The 25,965-nt window shown below is 41.0% G+C and overlaps 2 protein-coding genes across 17 annotated transcripts in view; both read right to left on the bottom strand.

Annotated features, from left to right (window-relative positions):
- Positions 1-7,023: 7,023 nt before the first annotated feature.
- On the bottom strand, positions 7,024-18,196 carry si:zfos-323e3.4 (volume-regulated anion channel subunit LRRC8E). 15 transcript variants are annotated; one of them, XR_007970880.1, is made up of 4 exons: positions 18,054-18,196; positions 14,219-14,367; positions 7,974-12,670; positions 7,024-7,700 (listed from the first exon to the last, which is right to left on the bottom strand). XR_007970880.1 is itself a non-coding variant. In XM_052129551.1 (3 exons), the coding sequence occupies exons 2-3, from the start codon at positions 14,357-14,359 to the stop codon at positions 10,403-10,405; spliced, it is 2,409 nt and encodes an 802-aa protein (XP_051985511.1). In that variant the 5' UTR covers positions 14,360-14,367; positions 18,054-18,196; the 3' UTR covers positions 7,024-10,402. The 15 variants fall into 15 exon arrangements, 1 of the variants encoding a protein (XP_051985511.1); XR_007970878.1 differs by having other exon boundaries at positions 7,024-8,091; positions 8,193-12,670; XR_007970882.1 differs by having other exon boundaries at positions 7,024-8,000; positions 8,193-12,670.
- Positions 18,197-18,338: 142 nt separating this feature from the next.
- The window catches only part of keap1b (kelch-like ECH-associated protein 1b), a 22,480-nt gene continuing 14,853 nt past the window's right edge, over positions 18,339-25,965 (bottom strand). For both annotated transcript variants that reach the window (XM_052129846.1, XM_052129847.1), the window contains exons 5-7: positions 21,782-21,987; positions 19,593-19,769; positions 18,339-19,437 (exon numbers count right to left, since the gene is read on the bottom strand). In XM_052129846.1, the coding sequence (XP_051985806.1) occupies positions 19,274-19,437; positions 19,593-19,769; positions 21,782-21,987 (547 nt within the window). In that variant the 3' untranslated portion in view covers positions 18,339-19,273. The remainder of the gene's footprint in view (positions 19,438-19,592; positions 19,770-21,781; positions 21,988-25,965) is intronic.

Raw genomic sequence — 25,965 nt, 5'->3', positions numbered from 1 at the left:
TAAACTGGACAATCAGTTTGTCTGAATTGGAAAAGTCAAGTCATGTTTATTTGTACAGCACCTTTCACAACAGCTTTACAGAAGATCAGCATTAACAGAAGATAAAACTATCTATGAGTCATCACTGTGTAGTTTGATTATTAAATATGATTGTTAATCGTGTTTAAAAATAAGTAATTAAATAATAATTTTATTAATAACCCCAGTGAGCAGCTGAAGGCAACTGGGAACACAAAACTCCATAAGATGTGGATTAATGGAGAAAAATAACCTTGGGAGAAACCAGACTCACTGTGGGGGCCGGTTCCCATCTGACTAACCCCACCCTAACCCTAAACCGGACTCGCTGTGGGGGCCGGATCCCCTCTGGCCAACCCCACCCCAACCCTAAACCGGACTCGCTGTGGGGGCCGGATCCCCTCTGGCCAACCCCACCCCAACCCTAAACCGGACTCGCTGTGGGGGCCGGATCCCCTCTGGCCAACCCCACCCTAACCCTAAACCGGACTCGCTGTGGGGGCCGGATCCCCTCTGGCCAACCCCACCCTAACCCTAAACCGGACTCGCTGTGGGGGCCAGTTCCCCTCTGACCAACCCCACCCTAACCCTAAACCGGACTCGCTGTGGGGGCCAGTTCCCCTCTCACTAACCCCACCCTAACCCTAAACCGGACTCGCTGTGGGGGCCAGTTCCCCTCTGACCAACCCCACCCTAACCCTAAACCGGACTCGCTGTGGGGGCCAGTTCCCCTCTGACCAACCCCACCCTAACCCTAAACCGGACTCGCTGTGGGGGCCAGTTCCCCTCTCACTAACCCCACCCTAACCCTAAACCGGACTCGCTGTGGGGGCCAGTTCCCTCTCACTAACCCCACCCTAACCCTAAACCGGACTCGCTGTGGGGGCCAGTTCCCTCTGACCAACCCCACCCTAACCCTAAACCGGACTCGCTGTGGGGGCCAGTTCCCCTCTGACCAACCCCACCCTAACCCTAAACCGGACTCGCTGTGGGGGCCAGTTCCCCTCTGACCAACCCCACCCTAACCCTAAACCGGACTCGCTGTGGGGGCCAGTTCCCCTCTGAATAACATCATGAATATAATGTAAATATTAATTGTGTATAGTTCAAATCATGGTTTAAAATTATTAAACTAAGTAAGGGTTAAGGGTCATTGTTTAAACATCGATTGTGTTTGAACTGTAAGATTAATGATTAATGTCTTTGAAGTTCATCCTGGATTAATTGCAGAAGTTCACATAGATGCAATTGTCCTTGTTAATTGGATGATGAAGGGTTTAATTGATAGTTTATATAATCCATTTCAAGATCGTAGTCCATCAACAGACCGAGGTGATGCAGGCAGAGATCAGTGAGGTGCATCACAGTTCAACCTGGCCGGTAATTTCGGTGAGGTTCAGTGTGGTCCATCCTAAATCCAAGGTTCAGACACTGGCATAAGAAGTATCCCATGTCTTATGGTAACAGTTTACATTTACATTTATGCATTTGGCAGACACGTGACTTACAGAGCACTTATTACAGGGACAATCCCCCCGGAGCAACCTGGAGTTAAGTGTCTTACTCAAGGACACAATGATGGTGACTGTGGGGATCAAACCAGTGACCTTCTGAGTACCAATGTATTATACAGTGCACTTATTACAGGGACAATCCCCCCGGAGCAACCTGGAGTTAAGTGTCTTACTCAAGGACACAATGGTGGTGACTGTGGGGATCGAACCAGCAACCTTCTGATTACCAGTTATGTGCTTTAGTCCACTACGCCACCACCACACCATAGAGTTGGCATCAGTTCATCCTCTGAAGTCAGAGACTGTGGTTGAGACAGGGAAACAAAAAATATTATATTAGCATAGATGCCATTCAATTATATGCAGAGTTAGAGATCATGATCAATGTTTCTGTTTTCTGGTTCCGGCAGACCCAACTAAAGCAGCCTAATTGTGGGTTGGAGGATAAATGAGGTGTATGTCTGGATAAATAGAGTCTTTAGTCCAGACTTAAACTGAGAGAGTGTGTCTGCATCTCGAACAGTGTTTGGGAGACTATTCCATAGTTTAGGAGCCAAATATGAAAAGGATCTACCTCCTTTTGTGGATTTTGATATTCTAGGAACTATAAACAGGCCAGAATTTTGCGATTGTAATGAATGTGTTGGAATATAGCGTGACAGAAGATCACTTAAGTACTGCGGAGACCATTCAAAGCTTTGTATGTAGTTAACAGAATATAAAAATGTATACAGAATTTAACAGGTAACAATGTAACGATGGTAAAATGGCGCTAATATGATCATATTTCTTGGTTCAGCACTCTGGCTGCTGCATTTTGAACCAACTGAAATTTATTTATTGATCTTGCTGGACATCCTCCCAGTAATGCATTACAATAATCTAGTCTTGAGGTCATGAACGCATGAATTAGTTCTTCGGCATCAGCAACAGAGAGCATGTGCCTTAATTTAGCACTATTTCTGAGGTGGAAGAATGCTGTGCTACAAACATTTGTAATTTGATTTTCAAAGGACAGATTGGTATCAAATATAACACCTAATTATTCGCTGTTGAAGATGACGTAACAGAATATCCATCTAGAGTCAAATTATATTTTAGTGGCTTATTTTTAGAGTTTTTTGGTCCAATAATTAGAACCTCTGTTTTGTCAGAATTGAGTAGAAGGAAATTTCTGGCCATCCAATCTTTTATTTAATTGATACACTCTGCTAATTTTGAGAATTGTGAAATCTCATCAGGTTTTGAAGAAATATAAAGTTGTGTATCTCAGCATAGCAGTGGAAACTTATTCCACGATTCCTAATAATATCTCCCAGGGGAAGCATATACATGGAGAAAAGCAGAGGCCCTAAAACTGATCCCTGTGGCACTCCATATTTTACTTTTGTTTGGTTTGACAATTCCTCATTTACATAGACAAAGTGATAGCGGTCTGCTAAATATGACCTAAACCATGCTAATGCAACTCCATGAATGCAACATAATTCTCCAGCCTATTCAAGAGAATGTCGTGATCTATCGTGTCGAATGCAGCACTAAGATCTAAAAGCACTAGAAGAGAAATGCAGCCGCGATCAGATGATAAGAGTCATGTGTAACTCTGATAAGTGCAGTCTCTGTACTGTGATGAGGCCTAAATCCTGATTGAAATTCTTCATATATACTATTTCTCTGTAGAAATGAACATATTTGGGAGGATACTACCTTTTCTAGTATTTCTGACATAAACGGGAGATTTGAAATCGGTCTATAATTAGCCAGTTCTCCAGGATCAAGTTGTGGCTTCTTAATTAGCGGTTTGATAACTGCCATTTTAAAGTTTCTTGGGACATGTCCTAAGCATAGCGAGGAGTTAATGATATTAAGAAGAGGTTCTGAGATTACAGGAGATACCTCTTTTAAGAGCTTAGTTGGTATAGGATCTAACAAACATGTTGTGGCTTTTAATGTTTGGATAAGTTTTGTTCTTCATGACCGATGACAGAGAAAGACTGAAGTTGCACGTGAGGGAAATTATTCGACACTGTTTTCTGAGGTGCTATGACAGATGATTGCATAATTCCAATTTTATTTCTGATTATTTCAATTTTATCTGTAAAGACATTCCTGAAGTCATTACTCTTGAGCTGTGACGTTCGGTTGAGGCTTTATTCCTAACCAATTTAGCCACAGTACTGAATAAACATCTAGGATTGTTGTGGTTATTTTCTATGAGTTTACTAAAATATGCTGACATATGCTGTAGCTACAGACACTATCCTTCCATGCACCACAAAATACTTCTAATTTAGTATTTTTCCACATGTGCTCCATTTTCCGAGCTGCTCTCTTGAGAGCATGAGTGTGATCATTGTACCATGGTGCTGGGCTTATTTCTTGAATTTTCTTTAATCGAAGTGGGGCGACAACATCAAGGGTGCTAGAGAAGACTGCATTTAAATTGTTTGTTATTTCATCAAGTTCTTCTGGGCTTTGGGGTTTATTGAGTGTATGAGATAGATTATTATTGAAGCTATCTTTTTGTATCATATTGTATCATTTTCATTATCTATGTGAATGTTGAAGTCACCAACAATTAAGGCTCTATCTACAGTAACTACAAGATCCGATAAAAATGTGCAAATTCACCAATGAAATCAGAATACAGCCCGGGTGATCTATACACTGTAGCAAGGCTAAAGAATGACAGAGATTTTTTATTTATATCTGACGGTGTCACATTAAGCATTATTAGTTAAAAAGACTTACATTTATATCCTGTCCTCTGAGTAACACCAAAATCTTCACTGTAAATTGTAGCAACACCTCCTCCTCGACCCTTCAGACGAGGCTCATGTTTATAATAATAACCTGGGGGAGTAGATTCATTTAAACTAATATATTCATCCGGTTTAAGCAGATTTCAGTCAAACATCTAATGTTTAGTAGCCCTATTTGTATATGATTATCTAAATTTTTTTTGTTCATGTTTGACCTTAATACAATTTTTTCTAAATGATTTAGTGAGGGTGTTGTGTTTGGTAGTTCGGGGAACAGACACAGTCTCTATGAGATATCTAGGTGATACAGTCTCTATGTGTTGTAGTTTATGTGACCTGTGTGACGTTTCAAGGCAGCTAGCAGATGTTCGGATTAACCAGTTTGTCTGCTTCCTGACCTGGGCCCCAGTTAAGTCAATTACTATAATTATTAAGACTAAGAGCCAAATTACTAGAGAGGAGAGCGGCACCTTCCCTGGAGGGATGGAGTCCGTCTCTCTTTAGCAGGTTATAACCACCGGCCACAATAGCGGTACGCAGCTATATATATATATATATATATATATATATATATATATATATATATCTGATAACAGGAGGGGCCCGCCAACTATTAATTTGAGCTGCTATTTAATATCTTATTTGATTTTCCAGTGTGTTGTCACAAACACTAAGACAATAAATAACTTTTATACCTTAATATGAATTGTGGTTTTGGGTAAATCAGAAGAAATAAACAGAACAATGCATGTACATGAGAAAGAGAATGAATTGAAATGAAACCAGTAAATTGTAAAATGTAAAGTAACCAATAGAAAAAGAATGGCAATTATAATAAAAATAAAAAGGCTCATCAGACCAGTTCAAGTCGTAGATGAGTGATTCTTTAGGTAAGTTTGGAATCACTACAATGAAAGTTTGAAATGTTTAGGATGATGTCCAAATCCCTTTGATGTTGAAGAAAATCGCCTCATACAAAAAATAGAAAATCACCCTTCATTGCAAATTCACACACTTGTTTAACATAATCTCTAGTGATCTCTGACAGGCGAAGCAGACATCATTAGTGCCAACATGGATAACAATTTTAGAAAATCTATGTTTAGCATTAGCCAGCACTTGCTCTGGTACCCAAAATGCATTTAACGATGTTGGCTGAAGTCTCTATTTCCACATTCCTTACAATAGAATCACAAATTATTAGGGCTCTTTCAACATGATTCTCAGTGGGTGCATCACGGAGTGGGGAGAATCAATCTTAAAAATCAGCAGATGTTTACGATTGATGCAATAGGGGGTCTGGGTATCTCAGCGAGTATTAACGCTGTGATAACGCTGAGGGGCCCAGATCCCCTATTGTCTCCTAAGCAACCAAATTGGCCAGTTGGTAGGGAGGGTAGAGTCACATGGGGTAACCTCCTCATGGTGGTGATTAGTGGTTCTCGCTCTCAATGGGGCGTGTGGTGAGTTGTGTGTGGATCGTGGAGAGTAGCATGAGTCTCCACATGCTGTGAGTCTCCGCGGTGTCATGCACAACGAGTCACGTGATCAGATGCGCCGATTGATGGTCTCAGAAGCGGAGGCAACTTGTCGGTCTCAGAAGCGAGTAACCGTGCCACCATGAGGACCTACAAAGTAGTGGGAATTGGGCATTCCATATCAGGAGGAAAAGGGGATAAAAAAGATTGATGCAATAATTTGTGTAAACACAGAGTAGAAAACAAATGCACAAAGTCGAGACGTGAGATGTAGACAAGCGGAAAAAAGGGTTAATGGTATAATACACACAGATGAAACAGAAGGAAAGCTGAAAAACCTGAAGCACGTGGTAAAATGCCAAAGGATAAAACCCTGAACATTCAAGAATAAGCAATGCTAAGCAGGCTAGCAAGCTACAAACACTTGTGCAGCATGCCGTCAATATCAGAAACAGGAACAGGAAGTGATGCCTAAAACAGAAAAGTGTCTTACCTGATGAGATGACATCATTTGGTTCCACTAGATGGCTCTCTTATCAAGAACAAGAGAGAACCTACTAAACATCTTTTGGTTTGTTTACCTCGAAAGGTGAGCTACATTAAGGTAAAGACACACTTTTAAATGTGACAAATGTCCAAATACTTTCTGGGGCAGGTATGCTCTCAAACTTTCAGTATGCACCTGTCTAAAGTCTCCCTTCCCCTTCACAAACAGGTCCAGTGTCTGTGTGCTCAAGGTGACCCAACACAGGAATGTGAGTGACTGTACAAGGCAAACATTGTGCTACCATGGTGCTTCACTTTGAACAGGAAGTCTATTTTTCTGGGGCTTTTAAACAAGAAAAGACATGGACACAATGGCGGTTTTGTTTGCACACTGTGTTGAACCCAAAATCTCAGGATAGTAGTTACATCATTCAGGAAACTCTCTCAGCCATCCACCAGTTCTGCATTTCTGTGTTCTGTGTAACGTTGTGGGTTTCAGGGCAATTTGGTCATTTTTATTAGTGATTCTCTGTAATGCATTAATAGTATTTGCAGAGTTGATGCTTGAAGTCAGACAACATAAAGAAACCTGAACACCTGAGTCACTGTAATGTGTTCAATGTATCAGTTAACAGTTATTAACGCTTCATCAATCATACCAAATGAAATGCCGTCACTGATATTACATTACACAACAAAGTTCACATACAGTACTAATAAGACACACACACACATGCAAATGATTGCTATTTATTTTCAGGGGACTTTGTTCACTGTAGGTTTTTGGGTGTGTCTGATAAACATGACTAGCAGCACAATCATTATACTAAATCATTTTTATAGTCATAAAGGAACGTTCCCGGTTTAATACAATTTCAGCTCAATCGACAGCATTATTGGCATAATGTTGATTGCCACAAAAAATATTTTGGATTTGTTCCTCGTTTATTTAAAACAAACTTAAATCTGTGTTACAGTGAGACACTTACAATGGAAGTCAGTGGGGTCAATCTGTAATCACTAAAATAGACACCGTCTCAAAAGTATCGCCACAAGATGTAAACGTTGTATGTGTTCACGCAACCACTTACTAAACTTATCAATGTAAAGTTGCATCCAATATTGTAACTTCATTGCCATGGCAATACAATGTCATAAACCCTGTAAGCAATTTTATCAGACTAATATGTTTCAATATTAGATTTTGTGGTTATATTTTTGAAACTGTGTGTACATTTTCGATTGTAAGTGTGGCAGAGGTGTAGTCAAAACCAGACACTCCAAGATCCAGACCAATACTAGACCTTCCAAGATCCTCCAAGACCCAGATCCAGACTAGACCCTTCAAGACCTAGACCAATACCAGACCCTCCAAGACCTAGACCAATACCAGAACTTCTAAGATCCTCCAAGACCCAGATGCAGACTAGACCCTTCAAGACCTAGACCAATACCAGACCCTCCAAGACCCAGATCCAGACTAGACCCTTCAAGACCTAGACCAATACCAGACCCTCCAAGACCCTCCAAGACCCAGATCCAGACTAGACCCTTCAAGACCTAGACCAATACCAGACCCTCCAAGACCTAGACCAATACCAGACCTTCCAAGACCCTCCAAGACCCAGATCCAGACTAGACCCTCCAAGACTTAGACCAATACCAGACCTTCCAAGATCCTCCAAGACCCAGATCCAGACTAGACCCTTCAAGACCTAGACCAATACCAGACCCTCCAAGACCTAGACCAATACCAGAACTTCTAAGATCCTCCAAGACCCAGATGCAGACTAGACCCTTCAAGACCTAGACCAATACCAGACCCTCCAAGACCTAGACCAATACCAGAACTTCTAAGATCCTCCAAGACCCAGATGCAGACTAGACCCTTCAAGACCTAGACCAATACCAGACCCTCCAAGACCCTCCAAGACCCAGATCCAGACTAGACCCTTCAAGACCTAGACCAATACCAGACCCTCCAAGACCCTCCAAGACCCAGATCCAGACCCTTCAAGACCTAGACCAATACCAGACCCTCCAAGACCTAGACCAATACCAGACCTTCCAAGACCCTCCAAGACCCAGATCCAGACTAGACCCTCCAAGACTTAGACCAATACCAGACCTTCCAAGATCCTCCAAGACCCAGATGCAGACTAGACCCTTCAAGACCTAGACCAATACCAGACCCTCCAAGACCCAGATCCAGACTAGACCCTTCAAGACCTAGACCAATACCAGACCCTCCAAGACCTAGACCAATACCAGACCTTCCAAGGCCCTCCAAGACCCAGATCCAGACTAGACCCTTCAAGACCTAGACCAATACCAGACCCTCCAAGACCTAGACCAATACCAGACCTTCCAGGATCCTCCAAGACCCAGATGCAGACTAGACCCTTCAAGACTTAGACCAATACCAGACCCTCCAAGACCCAGATCCAGACTAGACCCTTCAAGACCTAGACCAATACCAGACCCTCCAAGACCTAGACCAATACCAGACCCTCCAAGACCTAGACCAATACCAGACCTTCCAAGATCCTCCAAGACCCAGATGCAGACTAGACTCTCCAAGACCGAGATGCAGAACAGATCCTCCAAGACCCAGATCCAGACCAGACCCTTCAAGACCCAGATCCAGACTAGACCCTTCAAGACCTCAACCAATACCAGACCCTTCAAGACCTAGACCAATACCAGACCTTCCAAGATCCTCCAAGACCCAGATGCAGACTAGACTCTTCAAGACTGAGATGCAGAACAGACCCTTCAAGACTCAGATGCAGACCAGACCCTTCAAGATCTAGACCAATACCAGACCCTCCAAGACCTAGACCAATACCAGACCCTTCAAGATCTAGACCAATACCAGACCCTCCAAGACCTAGACCAATACCAGACCCTTCAAGATCCAGATCCAGACCAGACCCTTCAAGACCCAGATCCAGACCAAGACATGTCAGTCCAGGCAGTATGTTTTAATTTGAAGAATCTTCTTCCCCTACTCTGGCTGTACACCACCATAGAGTTCTGCATGGCATTTGTCTGATTTTCACTGCAAGTAAAAGTTTAAATGGATGGATACCCTCATGACATCCCAGATGTGTGTGACTTGCTTTATTCAGCAGAACACAAATAAAGATTTTTAGAAGAATATTTCAGATCTGTAGGTCCATACAATGCAAGTGAATGGTGACCAAGACTTTAAGTGTTGAGACCCAGGTCCAGACCAAGACCACAATATCAAGACTCCAACACTGAAGTGTGCTAATCAACACTGCTACAAATGCTGCTGACTGTGCTTAACTTCTATTGAACCTGGAATATTTAAGAGAATCTCCACAGACTTACGGAAACCTGCTCAGCCACGCCCATTAACCAGGAAGACATGTCGCTCAAGAATCACATGTGAAGAACTCAGTGTGCTGTGAATGTTTATTGTTCTGGAGACAAGTTGCAGCATGATGTGGCATTCAGATTGTACGGCATGTTTCTGCTGTATAATTAAATGATTCAGGTATGACAGTACTGACAGCGCAATGAACATATTATATAAACATCTGAACTACTGGGAAGAAAACCTTTAACCACGAGGTTAAAAGGAAATACATCACTGGGGGGTCATACATGAAAGATTAGCTTATTTACATTTACATTACATTTGTTCCTGTATTAGCGGTTCCAGCATTCATACAGTGTTTCTCTGAAGGAAAGAAGCTGCTCAACACATGAGACCGTATCAACCGTTTATATTATTAGCCTCAAACTTCCTCTTTTCTGTTAATATTGTGTCAATATTACTATTATGTCAACACACTGTGACTAATGTGCAGAGATTTTAAGAGCTGTCATTCTGTCGTTCTAGTCAGGTGAAAGTTCAGTGTTTCATGCTGCAAATACAACAATGCACCTTCTGTTTAACTATCATGCTTATAAACTGAAGGCACTTGTAATTGATGTAATCAGTGTACATAATATCGTTTTGATCATTGCTTGTCTAACAGATGCTTTGGGTTATTTAAAAGATTGAAGTAAATCAGTTGTTTTACTCAAAGAAAACTTTAAAAGTTTGTGAATGGTCACGCTTCACAGAGCTTTTTCAACTCTCACTGACATTTGTGTCAAACCCGTTTTTGTATTATCTGTCTTTCATTTTGCCTTTGACGTCTGGCGGCAGCAGCTCAATCAGGCCATCTTCCACGATAAGAGCAGCTAATTTCAGTGAGATACAGTTGCCGATCTCAGCAGGCAATGACTCCAACCGGTTACCCCTCAACTCGAGCCTCACCAGATGAGCCAGATTCATGACACGTGGGGACAACACGGAAATGCTGTTATTCCCCAATGCTAGAACTTTCAGCCTCTTACAGGAGAACAGCTCTTCAGGGAGAGACTCCAGTGAGTTGTAGGCGACAGAGAGGAACTGCAGACACTGAAGGATGCCAATCTCTGAAGGCAGGGATGTCAGCTGGTTGTGCGAGAGGTCCAAATGTCGTAGTTTGGTGCAGTAACAGAGGCGAGCAGGAAGTCTGCGGATCTTATTCCAGCTCATGTCCAGAGTCTCCAGGGCGCGGAGTTTAGAGACATGCTCGGAGATGCAAGAAATGTCATTGTGCCACAGCCTAAGGGTCGTCAGACGGCGACAGTGCTGCAGACTCAGGATTTCCTCTATGCTGGTGAGCCTGTTCTCTCTCAGGTCCAGCTCCTTCAGGTGGGAAAGACTGAAGACAGCACTGGGGATTCGCTCCAGTCGACAGCCTGTCAGCTCCAGAGCAGCGAGGTTAACCAGCTTTTTCAGACTATTGAAGACCTGAAGTCGTGTTCCTTCATTGTGAATGCAGAGTCGCAACAGTTGGCCAGAAACATCCACGGTACTGGGCGGTATCTTGGTCAGTTTACAATGTAACATCAGCACACGTAGATGTTTAAGCTCACGTAAGGTGTCCAAGGTAGGACTGCGAGAGAGCTCATTGCTTAAGGGGCCGCTCAGATGAAGTTCCTCCAGGTTCTGTAAGGTGTACATCCACAGCGGCACCTGGTCTGGGCTCTCAAAGGTCAGATGCAGAACTTTGAGGTTCTCACGTAGGTGACTGAGGGCCGCTAGCTGCAGCTTGGCTGGACTGTGGATTAATGAGATCTCCTGCAAGGATTTGAGCTGCGTTATGCTGCCAGGGATGGTGACATTGTTTATCATTTCCAGTTTGAGGGATTCTACATCTGGAATCTCAAAGACGGTGTCCGGTAGCCCCGGTAGCTTAAATAAGTGGAGCTCCAACCGCTCGCTCACGTTGCGCGCCAAACGAGTGCAGAGTTTTTGAGTTGTCCACTCGTTATTGAGGTTCACCTGCCTCAACCGGCTCTCGCTTACTTCAGAGAGAAAGACAGCGAAGCGTTTGGAGTAGAGGGTGTCGTACTGGTCACTGAGGTGCAGGAGAAACGCAAAGTCATTTTTAACATCTGGTATGTCATTGATTCCCGTCTCCAATCGAACGGCCTCAAAGGAATACTCTTTCAATGGTCGATGAAACAGCCAATAAAGTGAATATACACACAACATTCCATACACCCCAACGAAGCATATGTAGCAATATGCTAATTTAGAAAACAGATGTGCTTTATTATAGTTACAGCAGAATGTCCCAAAGCCCGTGAGATCTGGAGGCACCGAGCACATCACCACAATCTGGATGTTTGGAACCGACACAACACTATACATGGTGATAAGGGCAAATTTGAAAACTTTTAATGCAGTCTGTAGCACGTACATAAGGTAAAGAAGATCTGCCTCCTCAACATGTGTCCGAAACTTTTTGACTTTTTCAAACAGGGCTTTGGCCTGCTCACCCTCTTTTTTATCCAAGAGCGATGCAGCGGTTTCTGCTGATTTCTGATCCGAGTTGGACTTTACAGAAGATCGGATCAGAGTCACTGTGTCATCATCTATTGTGGATTTTGTCATGGAATTCTTTCTCCATGAGACCGTTCTCTCTTCTCTCCTTTCTTCTGACACTTCACTGATCGCTCTTGTGGTCCAGGGAGAGTCGAAGCATTTTCCCAGAATGATCACAAACATCTCGATCTTTGATGATGTTCCTGGAAACTTGAACCAGAAGCTGCTGGCCACCATAAAGATCATGCTGTGGATGAGCGCCAGGTAGGGGAAGTACTTGCCATACCAGTGTACGGCACGCTCGTAACAGAAGTGATTGACAAAGTCGTACTGGTGGATATCGAGTCCGTTCTTCCTGCCGAACACCTCGACGATGTTTGGACTCAGACGTTTGGTGATGGCGTACTGCCACATACTCTCATTCTCTTTGTGCTCTCGCAGATGACTGCAGTCCACGTCTCCTCTCGAGAGATCCGTGAAGCGGTTTGGCAGGCAAGAAATCTTCTCCTGTGTCAGCTGAGGAGAGATGAAGATTGTCAGACACTGATGTTTACAATTCATACAATTCAATTTTGCAATAGAATCAGTCTGAATCTGTCAGAGATAGATTTATTAAAAGGGCTTTTATGAGGGTGCATCTGTGTACACTTGCCTCAAACAGACACTTCTGGAGTGTCTCACATTGTTTGCGTCACAACATAAACATAGTTTTAAACTTATAAAAGCACATCGTGAGACTCCTGCATTCGGAGTTGAGCTCATCCAGCTGTGAATGCAAGAACACGTCCTCATCTTGTGCCGTCTGCTATCAGTAAGTGTGTTTGTTATCTGTACATTCGGCATTTCGCTTACTGTCCCCTGCTGACTGAGCAACTGAAAGGTGCTACTTTACGTTTGATGGTAGGAATATGGTAGGAATATTCCTTATTATGATCCGAGGACATGATTAATTGCGTCAGTTCTTTTTATAATGAATTGCACTAAATTAACATGTTAAATCGACACCCTTTTACCTAAACTTATACCTAAAATGTTGATGTTGATAAAAAAAAGTTGATGTCTATTTTATGTCTTTTAATTTTAATTTTCATCTAAATTGATGTGAACATCTCCATGTGGTGGCAGGAGAAACTGGATTCAGCTGGTGGCAAATTACATGATAACTACATACACATCCCGTTTACCTGCCATCTCCCGCATCATGACAAAGTTACAGGACACATTTGTCCCGATAATTAGTCTTATCTTCAGTTTGATTGCTATAAATAGCACATGTAACAAGAATGGGTGAACTATTTTGTTCAGAGGTCCATAAATAGATTGGCAAGTATTACATAAAGTTGATATTAAAACATCAAACATGTGCCTGAAAAAATGACCGAACCAAAAACAATGCCTACATAAAGCCTCAGTTTAGGTCCTAATGCCCCAGTACAGGGACGGGGACACTATGCTGTAAAAAGACGTTAAGGTCCTGACTCTCTGTGGTCATTAAATATTCCAGGACACTTCTCGAAAAGAGTAGGGGTGTAATTCCCCCATTGGCCCTTATCAATCATGGCCTCCTAACAATCCCCATCCATGAATTGGCTGTTTCACTCCACTCTCTCCTCTCCACCAGTAGATGGTGTGTGGTACTGGTGCACTATGGCTGCTGTCAATCATCCAGGTGGATGCTGCACACTGATGGAGGCTGAGGAGATTCCCCCTATACTATATAAAGCGCTAGATGTAAAGAATTATTATTATTATTTGAGACATAACTGAGACAACATTTTACTCTGTTTCTCACACAAAGCTATGATATGGCTTCAGAAGACTAGGAATATAGCGCTTGTGTTATAAGAACTACTTTTAGTACAATTTTAAGGTGATTGTTTTGTCCTTTCTGGGGCTTGGAAGTACAAATCACCATCTGTATTTATTGTACGGAAAAGAGCAGCACAGAGATTCTGCTAAACATCCCCTTTGTGCAAGACAGAAGGAGAATGATTAGGGTGAACTATTGCTTTGACAGACTGGCTTCAGTATGATCATAACTCTGAAGAGAAACTGATGTCACACCTGAACTGTGCATCCGAACACCCCAATCATGAGCATGGCAATGCCCAGATATTCCGACAACACGTCCCACCACGGCTTCAGAACCCTGAACTTCGGGTTCTGTTCTGTTGTGATGCTCCGGAACTCATTCACAGGAATCATCTTCACACCTGTCACAGATAAATGAAGAGCTCAATGAAAAATCCTGACAACATTTCCCCAAAAACATCAGTTATTACAGAACCAAATCACAAGAAATCATCACACAGAATACACGTGTGTCATATTAATGTGTTCATCTCAGGATACATGTGTGTCATATTAATGTGTTTATCTCAGGATACACATGTCATATTAATGTGTTCATCTCAGGATACACGTGTCATATTAATGTGTTCATCTCAGGATACACGTGTGTCATACAGATCATATTAATGTTAATGTGTTCATCTCAGGATACACGTGTGTCATATTAATGTGTTCATCTCAGGATACACGTGTGTCATATTAATGTGTTCATCTCAGGATACACGTGTGTCATACAGATCATATTAATGTTAATGTGTTCATCTCAGGATACACGTGTGTCATATTAATGTGTTCATCTCAGAATACACGTGTGTCATATTAATGTGTTCATCTCAGATTACATGTGTGTCATATTAATGTGTTCATCTCAGGATACATGTGTGTGATTCAGATCATATTAATGTTAATGTGTTCATCTCAGAATACACGTGTGTGATTCAGATCATACTAATGTTAATGTGTTCATCTCAGAATACACGTGTGTGATTCAGATCATACTAATGTTAACGCGTTCATCTCAGAACACACGTGTGTGATTCAGATCATACTAATGTTAACGCGTTCATCTCAGAACACACGTGTGTGATTCAGATCATACTAATGTTAACGCGTTCATCTCAGAACACACGCGTGTGATTCAGATCATACTAATGTTAACGCGTTCATCTCAGAACACACGCGTGTGATTCAGATCATACTAATGTTAACGCGTTCATCTCAGAACACACGCGTCATACAGATCATATTAATGTTAATGTGTTCATCTCAGAATACACGTGTGTCATATTAATGTGTTCATCTCAGGATACACGTGTGTCATATTAATGTGTTCATCTCAGGATACACGTGTGTCATGTTAATGTGTTCATCTCAGAATACACGTGTGTCATATTAATGTGTTCATCTCAGGATACACGTGTGTCATGTTAATGTGTTCATCTCAGGATACACGTGTGTCATATTAATGTGTTCATCTCAGGATACACATGTGTCATACAGATCATATTAATGTTAATGTGTTCATCTCAGGATACATGTGTGTCATATTAATGTGTTTATCTCAGGATACACGTGTCATATTAATGTGTTCATCTCAGGATACACGTGTGTCATACAGATCATATTAATGTTAATGTGTTCATCTCAGGATACACGTGTGTCATATTAATGTGTTCATCTCAGAATACACGTGTGTCATATTAATGTGTTCATCTCAGGATACACGTGTGTCATATTAATGTGTTCATCTCAGGATACACGTGTCATATTAATGTGTTCATCTCAGGATACATGTGTGTCATACAGATCATACTAATGTTAACGCGTTCATCTCAGAACACACGTGTGTGATTCATATCATACTAATGTTAACGCGTTCATCTCAGAACACACGTGTGTCATACAGATCATACTAATGTTAACGCGTTCATCTCAGAACACACGTGTGTGATTCAGATCATACTAATGTTAACGCGTTCATCTCAGAACACACGCGTCATACAGATCATACTAATGTTAACGCGTTCATCTCAGAACACACGCGTGTGATTCAGATCATACTAATGTTAACGCGTTCATCTCAGAACACACGCGTGTGATTCAGATCATACTAATGTTAACGCGTTCATCTCAGAACACACGCGTCATACAGATCATATTAATGTTAATGTGTTCATCTCAGAATACACGTGTGTCATATTAATGTGTTCATCTCAGGATACACGTGTGTCATATTAATGTGTTCATCTCAGGATACACGTGTGTCATGTTAATGTGTTCATCTCAGGATACACGTGTGTCATATTAATGTGTTCATCTCAGGATACACATGTGTGATACAGATCATATTAATGTTAATGTGTTCATCTCAGGATACATGTGTGTCATATTAATGTGTTTATCTCAGGATACACGTGTCATATTAATGTGTTCATCTCAGGATACACGTGTGTCATACAAATCATATTAATGTTAATGTGTTCATCTCAGGATACACGTGTGTCATATTAATGTGTTCATCTCAGGATACACGTGTGTCATATTAATGTGTTCATCTCAAGATACACGTGTGTCATATTAATGTGTTCATCTCAGGATACACGTGTCATATTAATGTGTTCATCTCAGAATACACGTGTGTCATATTAATGTGTTCATCTCAGGATACACGTGTGTCATATTAATGTGTTCATCTCAGGATACACGTGTGTGATTCAGATCATATTAATGTTAATGTGTTCATCTCAGAATACACGTGTGTGATTCAGATCATACTAATGTTAATGTGTTCATCTCAGAATACACGTGTGTGATTCAGATCATACTAATGTTAACGCGTTCATCTCAGAACACACGTGTGTGATTCAGATCATACTAATGTTAACGCGTTCATCTCAGAACACACGCGTGTCATACAGATCATACTAATGTTAACGCGTTCATCTCAGAACACACGCGTGTGATTCAGATCATACTAATGTTAACGCGTTCATCTCAGAACACACGCGTGTGATTCAGATCATACTAATGTTAACGCGTTCATCTCAGAACACACGCGTGTCATACAGATCATACTAATGTTAACGCGTTCATCTCAGAACACACGCGTGTGATTCAGATCATACTAATGTTAACGCGTTCATCTCAGAACACACGCGTGTGATTCAGATCATACTAATGTTAACGCGTTCATCTCAGAACACACGAGTGTGATTCAGATCATACTAATGTTAACGCGTTCATCTCAGAACACACGCGTGTGATTCAGATCATACTAATGTTAACGCGTTCATCTCAGAACACACGCTGTGATTCAGATCATACTAATGTTAACGCGTTCATCTCAGAACACGCGTGTCATACAGATCATACTAATGTTAACGCGTTCATCTCAGAACACACGCGTGTCATACAGATCATACTAATGTTAACGCGTTCATCTCAGAACACACGCGTCATACAGATCATACTGTTAACGCGTTCATCTCAGAACACATGCGTGTCATACAGATCATACTAATGTTAACGCGTTCATCTCAGAACACACGCGTGTCATACAGATCATACTAATGTTAACGCGTTCATCTCAGAACACACGTGTCATATAGATCATACTAATGTTAACGCGTTCATCTCAGAACACACGCGTGATTCAGATCATGTTAACGTGTTCATCTCAGAACACACGTGTGTCATACAGATCATACTAATGTTAACGCGTTCATCTCAGAACACACGTGTGATTCAGATCATGTTAACGTGTTCATCTCAGAACACATGTATGTCATATTAATGTTAATGTGTTCATCTTTGGATACACGTGTGTCATACAGATCATATTAATTTTAATGTGTTCATCTCAGAATACAAACTTCTTACTCATTTATGACTGCATTATTCCATTGCTTTCGGTGACCGAGCATTTGTAATGTTTGTGAACTGATGATCTTGAGTTATTATTAATCAGAATCTGAAACACTTTAGACTGATTAAACACAATAAACATGTTTTATATTCATAAACCTGCTCGTGAGAAATCGAAACTCACCTGCGTTTCTGAAGCCGGTAGATCTACAAGTGTTTTTTCATACTTCAGTACTAATACAATACTCGTGAAGTAACTTTTATTAGCAGAAGTTTCTCTTCTGTGTAGAACTGAAATAGAGATTCTGGATGCCGCGTTCAAGCCCCTCCAACAATACCTCTCTGAACCAATCATGAAGCACTCCGACAACTATCATATTAGATCACGTGACGTCACATTCAACTCTGAGTGTTTCTCATCTGTCCGACTAATCCTCTCATCTACTCCATAAACATCTTTTATCTCTGCATTATGATTTATTAGGATTCCCTCAGCAGTTTAAACAAAGATTATCTTTAATATCACGTCAACATCAAAACCACATACGTTTTTACAAATGTAATATTTCAATCATATAACAGTTAAAGTGCGCCACCGTGCGGCTCAATCAAGAAACACTTCATACACAACGCTTTTACAACGTATCTGTTGCTGTAAAATATACAAAGCAATGTTAAATCACCCATTTATACTTAAGTGATGAAAGGAAAAATGAATCACTTTCAATCAAAAAGCTTAATTTGTAAAAACAAACCCAAATTTAAACCGTTGGATCAGGAGAAAATGAAAAGTCTCAAATAAATAAAAAACAATGTACAAGACTTCATGCAACATCAATGTACAAAAGTCCCTGGAAAAAGCAGCTTAAACTGGTTTACAAATACAGGTGGTGAAAATCATCTTTTTATTGAGCAAAAGCAACGGTTGTTGTCATCAAAAGTAGCTGAAGGCTGGAACACATGTTGAGACATCCAGAAACGCTTCAAAACTTATTCGATTTGATAAAAACGCTTCAGTGGGGTTATACAGGTCCACAATCTCTGTGGTTGATCTTCAGTTTCAAGAGTCATTAATATCTCTGAGTAAAAAAAGGGAATAAAACATCTGGGGTGTATTTATCTGAACCACCAAACGTCACTGGATTAGTTCAGTCTGGTCGTTTGACTTCAGGTGACATCATGGCACTTTATTAAACTCAGACGTGTTCTGGACATCCACATGAATGTGAGCTGTATGCTTTCATTAGATGCTCATCTGCACACGGAGGGTCTCCGATCAACTCCACGAGACGTTGCAATTGAAGAACTTCTAGAGCTTGTTCACACAAACTCAAATCACTTCTCAAACTCTTTGACTGACATGTATTGTGCGCTAAAGACCCTGAAGAGAGCGAGATCGGAGCATTAGCGTTTTTGACATGGGTTGAGGTCTTTTTGGCACGGCTCCATGGTCACAGCAACCCCAACCCCGCTCCTACCAGAGGTCATTTGAGTGACCTCTGTCCAGCTATCTGTTTCTGGGTCATAACACTCCACACTGTCCAGGAAAGTGTTTCCATCGTAACCACCTACAGAGAGAATTACACATTAGCATGTTCAGTAGAATGAATGTGTTCTTTAAATACATCTTACTGCTCACTAACAGATTCTGCTACAACTGATTTCACGTTAGCAATACCAATAACGTGTTAAGTGTGTGCGTGTGCGTTCAGTGAGATTGTACCGAGCACATAGATGCGTCCGTGGAGTGCGGTGACTCCGAGCGCGCTTCGTCTGTGTCTCATGGACGCGGTGAAACTCCAGCTGTCCGTTTCCACGTCGTAGCGCTCCACTGTGTTCAGCTGATTCGTGCCGTCATATCCGCCCACCACATAGATGTAGTTCCCCAGCGCGCACACACCTGCACACACACACGCACACACACACACACACACACGCACACACAGTTTTGTGCCCAATATTCCAGATCAGACAAAGTTCGTCTCCTCCGCTGCAGATCTCGACTGGAGCAACAAGAACCGACAGTGTGGCATCAATGACGGTGACAAAAACAAAAGCATGAGATTTAAGAGCTGCAACGGAGGGGAAGATCGTACGACTTCTTAGATTTAAAATGTACTTTAATGATGTTTTCTGTGCTTGTTGTGTTTGACAGCAGTTAGTCACAGTGTGGAAAAGAGCAGCGACAACATTCTGTATTTTTTGTTCCACAGAAGTCAAACATGTTTGAAACTACAGGAGGATGAATAAAGGACAGAATTTGTATTATTGTGTGACGCGAGTCCTGACGGCCGTTTCACGTCGTAAGCTTGAGCGAGACACGAGCAGATGGTCGTCACATAGCTGCAGACTCGCCAGGGCGTTCACACGAGAAGCGTTTGTACAGCATCACAGAAGCGGCTCTATTCAGAAAAATAAAGTGATTTCTATGTATTGCATATGTGAGTATTTTCCTTTATTAACCCTTTAAGCTTTGATAAGTGAGAAAAACAAATACTCATCAAATATATGAATGACTGCAGTGTTGAGCAACACAAAATAGGTGTTGTTTGAAAGTTTAGAAACTCGACTTTACAATGCATGTAGATATTATGAACAAATGTGTCACATGTCATTGGAAAGCTCTCAAGAGTAAAATACAACCAGACTATTTGTTTTACTCACAGATGAAAATATAGCAAGTAACAGCTAAATATGTGTCTTTGACAATTATGTTAGTGTTGCTTATATGCTTGTATTAGCTTATAACTTCACACAAAAAATGTATGGAACATAAAACATCACATATCATTATTTAGAGTCTGTGATTATCTTTCAATGGAGTCCACACACAAGATAATCAGATGTATAGATCATTAGATAATCCACATGAAGCACAATGTTACATATGACCACCAGGAGATGGCGCCAAATACACGACACAGACTCAATGATGACTCAAATGACACAGAATGAAACTCATTCTGTGAAATCTCATGACTAAAATCATGTGTGCATGCTATGCAAACCTTTAGTCATTGTTGTGTTTGCATGTGTAATTAGTTCTTATGTACAATTATTATCTTTTATTTGTTTGGAGATGTTTTTGGACACTATGATCAGTTATATTTGTAATGTTGTAACTTTCGATTAATTTGTCGTATCAACACAATATTGTTCTCAGAGAACAAAACAAAAGCAGTTTTTCTGAGCTGCTTTATTTACACTCAGAGATATATCATGTCAAATCAGAAAAAAACAAGAAAAATGTAAAATTTTGCCTTAATCGTTAGGCGGTAGTTGTAAATGACTAAACTATATCATTAAAATAATTTAATTTAGATTTTGTGTCTCTTTACATCTGACAAATGTTTCTCGTTTACTTTATTTGCTTTTAATTCATATAAAATACACATCATACTACAGATGCTTATTGTTTTAGTGTCACATGACTTTCATGTTGTCCATCAGCAGTGCCGTGTTATTCTGAGCGTCAGCAGCGCTCCAAGCCGAAACTCCCACTGCACTGCAGCTCACGCTCCGACACGCTGCCGACGCATCCAATGCTCCAACATGCTCACGCCGGCGATGTGAAACATGACAGCACAGTTCATTACTTCCTGTACAGACTGCAGGATTCCCACATCAATGACCGATCAATTTCCATGATTATCCAGTGGTTTGGGAATACTGTACAAGCATTCCAGCACTAGGATTAAACATTATGAAATAAAAATGCCCAAGTTCCCAGAAGAAGCATGTTCGGGAATCATTTCACACGACTCACCTGCACACAACAAACTTTCTTTTCTATTGGAATTTCCATGTTTCCATGTTCCAGGCCTGTAAAAGCACATTTCTAAATTCCTCACATTTCCCATGAGTGTGGGAATTCTGAGAGTCATTCCTGGCATGAAGATAGCGTGATCTCACCTGCGCCGCTGCGGACCGTGTTCATGGACGCGATGGTCCTCCACTCGTCTTTCTCGGGGTTGTAACATTCAGCTGAACTCAACCGGTGTGTCCCATCAAACCCGCCCACCGCATACAGCAGACGATTGATCACGGACACTGCCACTCCGATACGCCGCGTCAACATGGGCGCCACCAGATGCCAACAGTCTCTCTCGGGGTCATACCTGAACATGCACAAATACAGCTAGAAAACTACATTTATACCTAAACACACATATACAGCAAACATATACAGTATGTTCAATCTTATAATATATGATCATACTTAATCAAATATGCATACTTATATAATGTATAGAGTCACAACATATATTCAAGCTTACACAGACAATCACCACTAATAAACACAACTCATTATTTATAGCTCACAGTCGTGTCTGTTCATGACAACATGTGGTGGATGATGGTGAATAGCAGTTATATAATTCTAGTGAAAGTAACACACCTGTGCCACACCTGACACACCTGTCTTTTATAACTTCCTCTAAAGTTCAAGTGTGTCAGTGTTTATTAATATCTGGATTATCATCATCATCATCTCTTATCTTCATAAACATCACAGGAAGTGTTGTCATGGTCATTTACAGTTCAAATGAGACGGAAGCATAAAACCACACTTTTACATTTACGGGAAGAAACTACAGCAGGAAATACAAGATAACTGTAAAAATCTCTAAATTAAATAATTTTAATGTGACTATAGAATGTAATGAGAGTGTCGTGCTGTTGTTTTCAGCTCTCAGATCAGCGCACATTATGTGAACGCTACACACTTTCAGATGCTCAATAGCACTCAAGAGTGGCACTTGAGGAGCATTTTATTCAATTTTGAATATGAAGTGAATTAAAGGAATATTCCGGGTTCAACACAAGTGAATCTCAGTCGACAGTATTTGTGTCATAATGTTGATCACCACAAAAATTAATTTGGACTCGTTCCTCCTTTTCTTTAATAAAAGCACAAATGTGTGTTCCAGTGAGACACTTCCAATGCAAGTCAATGGGGTTTAATCTGTAACATTAAAATACTGTTTCACAAGTATAGACACAAGACATAAACAATATGAGTGTTAACATGATTTTACTGTCATTAAATCACTCACTGACACATCCGTGTGAAGATAGAGACAATTATACCATGTTACCATGACGATTTAAACATCATTACAGCTGAAATAATACACACGATTTAACAGAAGTTAATATAAGTGCTTCATAAAGCTTCACATTTCTGCCTTTAAGACTCTAAACATTGACCCCATTATAAGTGTCTCACTGGAACACACATTTGTGCTTTATTAAAGGAGGAACGAGTCCAAATTAATTTTAGTAGTGATCAACATGATGACACAAATAGTTTTAAGGGACGGAAGTCGTTTGGAGCACCCTTATTTCAGGAGGGGTGCTCAGAGACGGGAGGGAGTCATGTAGAAGACTGGGGACTTAGATTCGTTTGATGGGAAATTGGGCAGATATTGGAGTTCTTGGGGGCTCTCGGGAGGGGCAGCGGAGAGAGAGGTGTACAGATAAATGTGTGTCATTAATATATATATTGTGTGTGTATACTCAAGTGTGACCACAGGGATGTTTGTTGAGGGTCGGGGTGGGGTTGGGATTGGGGAGGTGTAAGAGTGGAGGTTAAATGTTGATTCTTCTCATGATCTCTGTTGAAACAGACGAGAGTTTATTCTCCTGTAATCATTAACACAATGATGTCACTAACAGTCTTTTGAGGGGAGGAAACGTTCAACTCATCTGACAGATATTTCAACATTCCACTCATAACTCACTTCTGTCTGTCATCGACCTGTCTGTCTCTCTCTCTTCACACACACACTAAACACACACACACTAAACACACACACACACATTAAACACTACAAACACACTCACTCACTCACACACACTGAACACTACACACACACACACACACTCACATTAAACACTACTCTCACTCACTAAACACTACACACACACTCACACACACTCACATTAAACACTACACACACACTCACACACACTCACATTAAACACTACACACACACTCACACACACTCACATTAAACACTACACACACACTCACACACACTCACATTAAACACTACACACACACTCACATTAAACACTACACACACACTCACACACACTCACATTAAACACACACACACTAAACACACACACTCACATTAAACACTACACACACACTAAACACACACACACACATTAAACACTACAAACACACTCACTCACTCACACACACTGAACACTACACACACACACACACACACTCACATTAAACACTACTCTCACTCACTAAACACTACACACACACTCACACACACTCACATTAAACACTACACACACACTCACACACACTCACATTAAACACTACACACACACTACACACACACTCACACACACTCACTAAACACTACACACACACTCACACACACTCACATTAAACACTACTCTCACTCACTAAACTCTACACACACACACTCACACACACTCACATTAAACACTACACACACACTCACACACACTCACATTAAACACTACACACACACACTCACATTAAACACTACTCTCACTCACTAAACTCTACACACACACTCACATTAAACACTACACACACACTCACACACACTCACATTAAACACTACACACACTCACATTAAACACTACACACACACTCACACACACTCACATTAAACACTACACACACACACTCACATTAAACACTACACACACACACTCACATTAAACACTACACACACTCACATTAAACACTACACACACTCACATTAAACACTACACACACACTCACACACACTCACATTAAACACTACACACACACACTCACATTAAACACTACACACACACACTCACATTAAACACTACACACACACACTCACATTAAACACTACTCTCACTCACTAAACACTACACACACATTAAACACTACAAACACACTCACTCACTCACACACACTGAACACTACACACACACACACACACACTCACATTAAACACTACTCTCACTCACTAAACTCTACACACACACTCACACACACTCACATTAAACACTACACACACACTCACACACACTCACATTAAACACTACACACACACACTCACATTAAACACTACACACACACACTCACATTAAACACTACTCTCACTCACTAAACACACACACACACATTAAACACTACAAACACACTCACTCACTCACACACACTGAACACTACACACACACACACACACACTCACATTAAACACTACTCTCACTCACTAAACTCTACACACACACTCACACACACTCACATTAAACACTACACACACACTCACATTAAACACTACACACACACACTCACATTAAACACTACACACACACACACTCACATTAAACACTACACACACACACTCACATTAAACACTACTCTCACTCACTAAACACTACACACACATTAAACACTACAAACACACTCACTCACTCACACACACTGAACACTACACACACACACACACACACTCACATTAAACACTACTCTCACTCACTAAACACTACACACACACTCACACACACTCACATTAAACACTTCACACACACTCACACACACTCACATTAAACACTACACACACACACACTCACATTAAACACTACTCTCACTCACTAAACACTACACACACACTCACATTAAACACTACACACACACACTCACACACACTCACATTAAACACTACACACACACTCACATTAAACACTACACACACACACTCACATTAAACACTACACACACACTCACACACACTCACATTAAACACTACAAACACACTCACTCACTCACACACACTGAACACTACACACACACACACACACACTCACATTAAACACTACTCTCACTCACTAAACTCTACACACACACTCACACACACTCACATTAAACACTACACACACACACTCACACACACACACATTAAACACTACAAACACACTCACTCACTCACACACACTGAACACTACACACACACACACACACTCACATTAAACACTACACACACACACTCACATTAAACACTACTCTCACTCACTAAACTCTACACACACACTCACACACACTCACATTAAACACTTCACAC

This window comes from Xyrauchen texanus, chromosome 7 (genome assembly GCF_025860055.1).
Source record: "Xyrauchen texanus isolate HMW12.3.18 chromosome 7, RBS_HiC_50CHRs, whole genome shotgun sequence".
NCBI classification, from domain to species: domain Eukaryota; kingdom Metazoa; phylum Chordata; class Actinopteri; order Cypriniformes; family Catostomidae; genus Xyrauchen; species Xyrauchen texanus.
This window is presented reverse-complemented; position numbering and strand designations above follow the sequence as displayed.

Excerpts from the sequence above, each read along its gene's own strand:
- si:zfos-323e3.4 (XM_052129551.1), bottom strand. The coding sequence starts at position 14,359 with ATGATTCCTGTGAATGAGTTCCGGAGCATCACAACAGAACAGAACCCG. Across the intron at positions 12,671-14,218 it reads TGTTCGGATGCACAGTTCAG|CTGACACAGGAGAAGATTTC; the intron begins GTGTGACATCAG and ends ATCTCTCCTCAG.